The sequence below is a fragment of the Mesoplodon densirostris genome, chromosome 14 (assembly GCF_025265405.1).
Source record: "Mesoplodon densirostris isolate mMesDen1 chromosome 14, mMesDen1 primary haplotype, whole genome shotgun sequence".
NCBI lineage: Eukaryota > Metazoa > Chordata > Mammalia > Artiodactyla > Ziphiidae > Mesoplodon > Mesoplodon densirostris.
Genome location: NC_082674.1, coordinates 39,198,172 through 39,209,513, shown reverse-complemented (window position 1 = coordinate 39,209,513; position 11,342 = coordinate 39,198,172). Strand labels below are relative to the sequence as shown.

General features: G+C 41.6%; 1 protein-coding gene across 1 annotated transcript; it reads right to left on the bottom strand.

Annotated features, from left to right (window-relative positions):
* EPCAM (epithelial cell adhesion molecule) lies at positions 1 to 11,071 on the bottom strand. Its single transcript, XM_060117479.1, has 9 exons — positions 10,996 to 11,071; positions 8,665 to 8,772; positions 7,908 to 8,148; positions 6,938 to 7,003; positions 5,848 to 5,911; positions 4,682 to 4,783; positions 3,295 to 3,495; positions 823 to 867; positions 1 to 42 (listed from the first exon to the last, which is right to left on the bottom strand). The coding sequence occupies exons 1-9, from the start codon at positions 11,069 to 11,071 to the stop codon at positions 1 to 3; spliced, it is 945 nt and encodes a 314-aa protein (XP_059973462.1).
* Positions 11,072 to 11,342: the final 271 nt, after the last annotated feature.

Here is an 11,342-nt window from a genome sequence, read left to right as displayed (position 1 = left end):
TCATGCATTGAGTTCCCTATGCATTTCACCCATCTCCTTTATCTGAAAGAGGGAAAAAGAAAAAATTAAAATAATTTTGGACCCAGTCTTTTGTTCATTCTGAAAATAGCTTAAAAAACAAAAAGGAAAGCAAGAAAATTCTCCACATTTATGACTTATTTAAATTTTTTTTAAAAAAGGTATATTACAAGGAAGCACACATTAAGTACATGATCCAAATTGCTTTTTAGAGATAAGATGGCCAAAGTGACAGGGGGAAGTAGCAGGTAAGCTAAATCTTTAAGAATGGGTAATATTTTTGTTAAATGTATACCATTTTTAAATATAGGAAGAACCAATTCATTTTCTATTACGAATCTTTTACTTTATGGGTGAGGAAACTGAAGTTTAGAATTAAATGATTTGTCTGAGATCGCACAACTAATTATAGGCAGAACCGAGACATGATGATGACAACTACTGCGGATGGCAAACATCTTGCTGTGCGGCAAGCATGGGATCGACACTCTACACAGATTACTTTATTAAATCCTTACAATGGGTCTGTACTATTATCCCTGTCTTACAGATAAAGGAAACATGGAGGCTTAAGGGAAGTTAAATAACTTGCCCAGCCAATAAGTGGTCAGAATTCAATATAATCTGGTCTGCTATGGAACTCGTGAAAGAAAATTTAGCATTGTGAGACTCTCCCTAAGACCCTAAGGACTATACTATAAAGGGACTCAAGTGTAATTGAGACCTGTCAGTGTCTGGAAGGTATAGGGATTATTAGGAGTAAGAGATTAAAACAAGGGCCTTTTAATTAAATAATCCACTTACCTCAGCTTTCTCATATTTTGCCATTCTTTTCTTTCTGGAAACAACCTATATGGAAGAAAAATGATTACTATTTGAGGACTGCTACCCAAACAAAAAGTTAGTTTAAATTGACACATGCTTTTTTTTTTTTTTTTTTTGCAGTATGTGGACCTCTCACTGTTGTGGCCTCTCCCGTTGCGGAGCACAGGCTCCGGACGCACAGGCCCAGCGGCCATGGCTCACGGGCCCAGCCGCTCTGCGGCATGTGGGATCTTCCCAGACCCGGGCACGAACCCGTTTCCCCTGTATCGGCAGGCGGACTCTCAACCACTGCGCCACCAGGGAAGCCCTAAATTGACACATATGCTTTTTTTTTTTTTTTTTTTTTTTTGCGGTATGCGGGCCTCTCACTGTTGTGGCCTCTCCCGTTGCGGAGCACAGGCTCCGGACGCGCAGGCCCAGCGGCCATGGCTCACGGGCCCAGCCGCTCCGCGGCACATGGGATCCTCCCAGACCGGGGCACGAACCCGCATCCCCTGCATCGGCAGGCGGACTCTCAACCACTTGCGCCACCAGGGAGGCCCGACACATATGCTTTTAATGAACACAATTCTGAAATGAACAAATTTAATTTTAAAATCTATCCATAGACATTGTTTCTCAAATGCACTGAGAAAACAATGAATAATCTTTAGTGAAATTTAACAGCTTAGTGTGCATTCTTCCACATCTTTTTCCATCCTAATACAAATATATGAACATATGCATACAAGTTTTAGGGGGTCTCAAAAAAAAATGGGATCATGCAGAGTATCATTTCCCTCTTTGCACAGCCTGTATCCACATCACAGGAATCCTTCCAGATCAAAAGCTATAGATTGAACTCCTTTTTTTTTTTTTGAACTCCTTCTTTTTAATAGCCACTTTACTCCATGGCATGGATACCCCACAGTTTACTCATCCATCCTCCTCTGAGTGTACACTCAGGTTGTTTCCAGATTCACCCTTACTAGCAACGCTGGAATATATGACTTTGACCATGCTTCCTTATGCACTTGTGCTTTCATTTCTGTAGGACAATTAGATTTCTATGATGAACCTTTGTGTTTATCTGCCATGTGGAATTCCTTTTCTGTAAATTATCTATTCACACCTATTACCACTCTTTCTTTAGTTTCCTCATCATTTTCTAAGAACCCTTTATATAGTATGCATAATAATCTTGTTTTATGCATCGTGAATATTTTCCCCCAGCCTATCATTGACATTTTTTTCACTTTACAGTATCTCTGCCATATAAAATATTTAATTTCAATGAAGTCAAATATATACTTCTTCCTTCATGGATTCCAGATTTCCCACCTTACTTGGTTTCTTTTACCACAAGGTTGTACAACATCTCCTAAATTAATTTTGAGACTTATCTTATTCTTTAACATTTTGAACTATAACCCATCTAGAATTTGTGTTTGAACATGGGTGTACTGCCCAACTCCTTTCATGCTGCTGTGCTCCAAAACGTGCTATTCACACACAGTTGAGCAATACGGCCAGCCCTGGTGGGGTGAAACAGGAATCCAACTTTTGTTTTCTTCCAGATGGATAGCCAAGTGTGATAATGCTGCTGAACTGAAAATATAACTTCTCATATACCATCAAATCTATTTCTGAATTTGTTGTGTTGGTAAAATTTCCTGATGCTGAAGTACCCTTACATATCTAGAACAAATGCTGCTTGTTCAGCTGATAGTCTTCTTCTGAAGCACTGCTAAGTTCAGTTTACATTAAATCTTTTATTTATTTATTTATTTATTTATATTTATTATTTTTTTTTTTCGGTATGCGGGCCTCTCACTGTTGTGGCCTCCCCCGTTGCGGAGCACAGGCTCCGGACGCCCAGGCTCCGGACGCGCAGGCTCAGCGGCCATGGCTCACGGGCCAAGCCGCTCCGCGGCATATGGGATCCTCCCAGACCGGGGCACGAACCCGTATCCCCTGCATCGGCAGGCGGACTCTCAACCACTTGCGCCACCAGGGAGGCCCTAAATCTTTTATTTTGAACTGTTGCTTCCTATTTATCCCTTTTAATTCTTTTTTATGCTAACATTAGTTTGTGTTCTGTAGTTTCATCTTACTGAATGGTTTGGGAATTCAGATTATTTTGCACTAATCCTGGCAACAGTGTTGAACTGCACTCCTGTGTGCAGTGAGGACAACTGAAGGACGTTTGCTATTTGATAGCAAGGTAACCAACCTGTGAGGTGCTCAGCTACAAGCTTTTCTCAGATCAGTATCCTTTCTTGCTTCATATGGTTGACTATTTTATAAAAAGGGACCGGAAATGCAATAGATTCATTCAGCATAAAGGATTACAAAAAAATGAAGACTTGGTTTCATTAACTTGTTTTGGAACACGGTTGTGGCTTTTTCATATTATCACCTTTTCTTCAAAGAAGAGACCCTGAAATGAAATTTTACTTGTCCTATGCTCACCAGCACAACAATTCCAGCAGTAATTGCTACTGCCACAACCACAATGACAGCAATAATACCAGCTTGTAGACCCTGCATTGAAAACTCAGGTGGTTTTTCATCAACATAGTAAATTGAAGTTCGACCAGGATCCAGATCCAGTAGTTCCCCATTTACTCTCAGGTCCATCCTTTTGGACTGGAACAAGGATTCATCTTTAACCTACATTGAGAAGGAGAAAAGCATTTTAAAATAGTTAAGAAAACCTACCATGGCCACATAGAATTACGTGCCAATTACGTACCAAAAGAACTGCTGCCAAGAATCTTTATGGTTTTGGTGATAACAATCTCATCCATTGAAACGTAAGAAAGAAAAAACCAAAAAAACCCCACCACTTTAATGACAGGAAAATTTCAAACATATACAAAAGTAGAAAGAATAGAATAATGAGATCCCATGTACCTGTTAATGCAGACTCAATAACATAAACACGTGGCCAACCTTACTTTACCTACTCTTCCTTCTATCCCCACACCCCCAGCCTCTCCCAGCCTGGTTTTTTGTTTTGTTTGTTTTGTGGGGTTTTGTTTTGTTTTGTTTTGCTGCATCGCTTGGCTTGTGGGATCTTAGTTCCCTGACCAGGGATCGAATGCTAGCCCTTGGCAGTGAAATCACGGAGTCCTAACCACTGGACTGCCAGGGAATTCCTTGGCCTTGTTATTTTGAAGTGAATCCCAGATTTCATCAGAAAATAGCTCACTTTAGGGACTTCCCTGGTGGTCCAGTGGTTAACACTCCATGATTCCATTTCAGGGGGCACGGGTTCGATCCCTGGTCAGGGAACTAAGATCTCCCATGCTGTACAGCACAGCCAAAAAAATCTTAAAAAAAAGAACAAAGCCTCAGTGGCCCTGTGGTTACTATCAAGTGGTCTAACATACACGTAACTGAAATTCCAGGAGATGGGCTCAGGAAAAAAAAAAAAAGAAGAAAATAGCTCACTTCAGTATATTAAAGTTTAAACAAACATTTTAATCACACCAGTTACACAGCATTTTTTACATAGTCTCTTGTTAATGGAAATTATAGTAGGGGAAGGCTACACTCACAAACTAAATAACTGCCAAGGAGGTAATAAGAATCATAGAAGAGAAGATATTCTAGGCAGAACAATGTGATAAAAAGGCATAAATATACAAACAAGTAAGAAAGGGGTTTAAGAAAGGTGACTGTGAACGACAAGGAGGACAAAATTAATTGCAGCATGAGAACCAGTTGGAGAACAGTTATTCATACAGTTGATCTAAAAGTAGAGAAACAGGTGAAAGATCTTGAATCCACTGAGGCATGATAGACAACATTACATTTCTAAACACAAGAATAAAATGAGGAAGATTATACTCACATCTTTTTCAAAATAATAAGCCACATCAGCTATGTCCACATCATTCTGAGTTTTCTGAGAAGAATTTTGTACCAGGTCAATAACGATAACATCATTCTCATACTGGGGGAAAAATGGAAAAATACAAATTAATATTACTATAACCAAAACTGTATGAAAATATCATTGTTCAATAATCAGAATATTCAGTGTTTGATTTTCTGTAATCTGCAGGTGTCAGTGTTTCTTGCCATTAGTGGATAATTGGGTTTATCACTAATAATTTCAAAATCTTTGGGAGGTTTTAAAAATCTATCCAAAGGGGGCTTCCCTGGTGGCGCAGTGGTTGGGAGTCCGCCTGCCGATGCAGGGGACATGGGTTCGTGCCCCGGTCCGGGAAGATCCCACATGCCGCGGAGCGGCTGGGCCTGTGAGCCATGGCCGCTGAGCCTGCGCGTCCGGAGCCTGTGTTCCGCAACAGGAGAGGCCACAACAGTGAGAGGCCCGCATACCGCAAAAAAAAAAAAAAAAAAAAAAAAAAATCTATCCAAAGGAATTAAAATAGCAATGCAACCAAAGATAATTATAATTTTCTCTTCAAAAGAGAATTTTTAAAAGATTTTAAACAAGATATTAAAGTACCTTATTTGGTTAGAACTACTTTAATGCTAAAATGCCAAAGAAATGCAATCCAAAATGCAGTGGCATTTACCATGTTCTGTTTTTAGGAAGGAAAAGTCTGTCCCTACCAAAAAGTCTTTTAAAAAATGACAGCAATTTTCTGCCTTGAAAGAGTTCCATCACACTATTCAAGCATTTTTCAACCAAAGCTGAAAGAGTTAAGGAAGGGCTAACTGGTTAAAGACTAGCTCCTGAAACCAGAGAAAACAGGACTACGTAGCATCCTAAGTATTGCCAAAAACAACCATAGAGAGAGGTTTTCCAAGGTGTGAAGACTGGCATGTGTTAGAATAGTAAGAGACACTACATTTTCTTTAAGGGTAAACTGAGGTTTTCAAAGACTACGGAAGGAAAACAATAACAGGGGATTTGCAGGATTAAGTGCCCAGGGCTTAAACTGTTATTCAAATGCAGTTTAACCACTATCAAAAATCATACCCAAACCAAACTATCCGACCAATTTTCTGTTAAAGCTCACTTGCTAAAAAAAAAAAAAAAAATCTCACCAGAATATTTGTGATATATTTTGGATCCAGTTGATAACGACTTGTGATTACCTCCTTGAGTGCACTGTAAATAAAAAATTTTATGCCATTTTACAACTATCATCATAATAATTGATGCAAAAACTGCTGAGTTCTAGTTTGACTAGAAACAGGATATTTACACAGTATCCAAGTATCTACCCACAGATTATACTTATTAATTACAAAAAGGAAAGTGTTAACTCCATAGTAGAGAAACCTGGTGGACACCATCCTGACCACAGTTAACATTACTAGTAAAGGGACAAGCTGATGTCGTGCGCCTCCCAGTGTGAGGTACTGAGACAGACACAAGATCACTTTAAGTAGCTTTCCTATCAAAAATGAATTACCTGTATTTAATTATGAGGAAACATGAGACAAATCCAAAATTGAGGGACATTCTATAAAACAATTTGCCCATACTCTTCAAAAATATCAATGTCATGGTTTATAATTCAAATATTAATTAAAAATTTAAATTTTATTGGAAAAACAAAGACAAAGAAAGGCCAAAGCAGTGTTCCATATTTAAAGAGATTGAATAGTCATAACAACTAAATGCATGATCTTAGACTGGGTCCTGGGTCAGAGGGGAAAAAGTTGCCACAAAGGACATCGGGAAAACTGGCACAATGTGGTTTAACATTAAATTTCCTGAATTTGATAACTGTATAGTGGTTATGTAAGAAAATGCCTTTTGTTCCTAGGAAAAGATACACCACAGTATTTAGGGGTCAAGGTGCATGACATCTAGAACTTGCTCTCAAATGTTCTGGGGAAATAATATTTATACATGCTCAGATAGATATAGAACGTACACACACATATGCATAAACATATAAAAAGAAAATGTGGCAAAATGTTTACTGGTAAATCTGAGCGAAGGGTACTACAGGAATCTGTACAATTCTTGCACTTCTATTTTTTAAAAAAAGTTTAAAATATTATTTACAGTATTTTATTTTTCAGAAATATGAAAACGCAGAGACTTGTTTTAGCTTATCTAATGGTGTAGGAGGGAAGTTCTGAGCACCAACTGTGCAAACATAATGCATTTAATAGCACTTACGCCTGCAAACTTTGAACATCATAAGGTTTTTCTCTTGTCTTGTGTTTTAGTTCAATGATGATCCAGCTATAAAGTAAAAAGACAGTATTGATTGACCATAACAACTCAGCCTTTTATATTATTTTCTTAATACGCTAATACCCAAATTCCCAAGTGGAATTACAGGAGAATTAACAGAAAAAGGATCTATACAAAAGATATGCCCTTCATTTCTTCCTCGGCCCTCACACACATCATTCATAAAGAACTCAGGCTTTCTAACATGGACCCTCTGGCCTCTGGTCACCACACTCAAGATCACATATTACATATTCAAAACTAAATTTAATTAAATGAATCCAAAAAGCATGAAAACAAGTAATATATAGGCAGCTAAGACTTAGTTGGTCATGTTGGGTCACTTTCATGGGAAGAGACAAAAAGGCACTGAGAGAAACAGAAAAGTGGCCACAAGGCTCTCCGAAGACAGAAGTGGAGAGAGTGCCTGCCTTGGTCTTTCTAGTCCTTTCCAATAAAATCTTTTTGGCTTAATCTAGCTGCAGTGTGTTTCCATTCCTTTCTATTACATAATCCCTGAAACAATCATACCTCGCTCTAAGACACAATAAATGAGCAAATATATACATAGCTTAAATCATTCATATACATTTAACACTAATCGTATTTTAAAATACTGAAGAGTGTTAAGTAAAAATATATTAAGGAAAATTATGTTTAGTATGCTACCATAAGAAAAAAATTTAAAAATAAGAAAAACTACATTGCTAGTAAATTCACAGAAGATCTCTGGAAGGTTATGGCGTAAACTGAGTAAATGGGGGATTGAGATGGGATGGGGGCTTGTCACTGTCCACTCTCTTCTATCTTTTGAATTCTAAGTCACAAAATCATATTACATGTTCAAAACTAAATTTAATTAAACAAATCCGAAAAGCATGAAAACAAGAAATTTATAGGCAGCCCGACTCACAAGGTCCTCACTGGCTCGGAGCAGGATATTTCACTGTCCTTATCAGTTCTTCTGACCCCAGCAGTGTTCACACACCAGCACGTGGAGGTGCCATTGCACTGCTTGGCTTTAAAGAGCCCCTTGTCGTCACACTCGGGATCATAGAGCCCGTCATTATTCTGGATAGCGCCCTCTGGTTTCACTCTTCTCCCATCCTTTGAGCCAGTCATTTCTGCCTTCATCACCAAACATTTGGAAGCCACTGAAAAGAAAGCATCATGTCAAAGTGAAAAATAACTGCAGTTGTATGCTTAAGGAAAAAATTTAATTTACTCCAAACTTCCAGGGCCAAAGATTACCGTAGACTTATAAGTTCCCAGGTTCACTTTCTAAATCATAAGAAACTTCAGAGATGAGATAATGTTGACAAAATAACATGATTCAGATTTAAGCCAATTAAACGCTTCCCGACTCAAGACAAATCAATTAAAGAAGTATAAGTCAAAATAAAACTTAAAGGTAGGGCTTCCCTGGTGGCGCAGTGGTTGAGAGTCCGCCTGCCGATGCAGGGGACATGGGTTCGTGCCCCGGTCCAGGAAGATCCCACATGCCGCGGAGCGGCTGGGCCCATGAGCCATGGCCGCGGAGCCTGCGCGTCCGGAGCCTGTGCTCCGCAACGGGAGAGGCCACAACAGTGAGAGGCCCGCGTACAGCAAAAAAAAAAAAAAACAAAAACAAAAAAAAAACTTAAAGGTAATGAGGATAATATTCTACTCACGTTTTGTGCAAATGACGGAATGTTGTGTACCGATTGAAGTACACTGGCACTGACCATGCGCATTCACAGAGCAGTTTGTGGTTAGTTTGTAGTTTTCACACACACATCCTGCAGGGGAAAAAAATCCACTTTAAAAATGAGGATCCAACTATCAACTCTGATGGTGGACCAGCTAAATTACGTTCTGACAATAATGTCCAAGTTAGGGCTTCCCTGGTGGCACAGTGGTTGAGAGTCCGCCTGCCGATGCAGAGGACACGGGTTCGTGCCCCGGTCCGGGAAGATCCCACATGCCACGGAGCAGCTAGGCCCGTGAGCCATGGCCGCTGAGCCTGCGTGTCCGGAGCCTGTGCTCCGCAACAGGAGAGGCCACAACAGTGAGAGGCCCGCATACCGCAAAAAAAAAAAAAAAAAAGTAAAATAAAATAGATAACACGGACCTGCTGTATAGCACAGGGAACTCCACTCAATATTCTACAGTAACCTATATGGGAAAAGAATCTGAAAAAGAATGGATATATGTATATCTGAACCATTTTGCTGTACACCGGAAACACACTGTAAAATCAACTAGATCCCAATATATAATAAAAATTAAATTTAAAAAAGTACCAATTCTATGATCAGTGAATAACTCACATTACCTCCCTCTTCCCACCCCGTTTTCTTAATAAGAAATGTTTCTTGAGACTTAATGGGAACATATTCAACCCTTGGACAATTTCGTATCTTAGAAAAATTATACTTTCAATTGAATCTGGAGGTACCTCCGGATGTGCATTTCCTAACTAAATTAAATTCTAGAACCTGATTTTGAAAGTGCTATTAAGCAGCCCATTCTGGATATTGATGTCAATTTAATAGTTATATCTTCGACTATCTCAAAAGTTCATTTTAACTTCAAATGGCAAGCACATCTAATTTCTTCGTCTAGCTAAGAGAGTGCAATCTTTAAAAACAAAAACTAATTACGACAGACCAAAGAATTTATATATTGCTCCTTCATATCTCAAGTTGGCTTTAGTTTTTCCCTGTTTAAATTAAAATCAATACGAACCACCTATATAATCTGTCCAGCACTAAACTCAGTATCGGGGTCATAAAAAGAGAAAGTATAGTGCCGGTCCTCAAGGAGTTAAAATCTTATGCAGCACTACGCTATACCTGCTCAGAGCACATATTTATGCCTAAATGTGAAATTTAAAAGTGACCAATCAGACTTTCTGAACATACTCCTACAGCAGCTATCATCACTTCAAAGCAATTTAAAATTAAGTATTTGGTCTCAGATTGAAGTTGAAAAAACATGAGTTGATTAAACTGCATTATTTTGAAAGTGTAGTGAATTAGGCTGAGCCCTGCTGGTGAGACTACAAAAGCCTTTCCACGAAACTTTGGCTAACTGACACTTCGCTGCTAGCCACGACCTTACAAATAATCAAGAGATGGCAGCCCAGATGTTTATTCCAGAGTAAGAAAAACTGGAATCAAACTACATGTCCAACATTAGGATAACGGTGCGACCTTCCAGGCTATAGATTGTTTTGTACCATTTAAATCATGCTTTTCAAGACTAAAGGAAACGGAAAACTCTGGATATTATGTAGGGGGAAAAAATCAAGACATAAAACCATGTGTTTAGGTTCAGGGTAATATTTAGAGCAATGTCTAAAAGAAAAATATACCCAATTATTAATTACAGGATTTTCTTGAAGTGGTTCCAATATGACTTTTTACTCTTTACGATTATCGATATATCTGGGTTCCCTACAATAAACTTGGCATTATTTATATGATCCTTAAAGAGAAAACATCCACACCTCTCGTTGTCAAGGCCCTCCTCCCCGCGCACAGGTGCGTAGCGGCCCCGGAGGCCTCACCGCAGCCGCCAGTCCCCGCCCGAGACCCACATCCGGGGCCCACCGCAGGTGCCCGGGGAGGGGCGGGGCCGCAGGTCGCAGTCGCAGAGTCCCATCCCGGCCCGGGCAGGTTTCCGCTTCGCCAAAACTCCAAGTGCGCAGGGGCCGAAGGAGGTGGGCGCGTCGAGGCGGCCGTGACCGCAGCCACTCTGCTCCCCGCCTGCCCCTCCACCCCTGCCCCGGTCCACTTCCCGAGAGAGGCGCGCAGAGCGCCAAGCGAGGCTGCTCCCTCCGGCCCGCCCGAGTGGGCGCCTTCCCGCTGCCTCCCACCCGCACAGAGCCTGGGCAGCCCCGCGCCGTCAGTCTCCGGGCGGAGAAGCGCGGCCGCCCGCCCCGTCCCCGCAGGTTACGTCTAGGGCGCCGAGGGCCGCCACCCCTTGGTCCTCCTAACCCCCCCAACTCCGCTCCTCACCTTCCTGGGCCGCGGCCACCGCCGCCGTCGCCGCGGCGAGCAGGAGCCCGAACGCAAGGACGTGGGGGGGCGCCATGCTGCGCGCGCCGAGGACAAGGGCGCGAAGGGCTCGAGGCGGGCCGGGGGCTCGCGGGAGGGCGCGCGGACAGAGTAGGCCGCCGGGAGCCCGCTGGCCGGCGGGACGGCGCGAGGCCTGGGACGCGCGGGTCCGCGGAGGGAGGACGACAGCGAGGTTCCCGGGTCCGGGAGCACGGTGCAAGCTGGCCGGCGGACTGCGCGCTTTGGACGCTCGGCGGGGCGGAGCAAACCTTCCAGACCTGGCGGCCCCGCCCCCGGCCCCTGCCCGC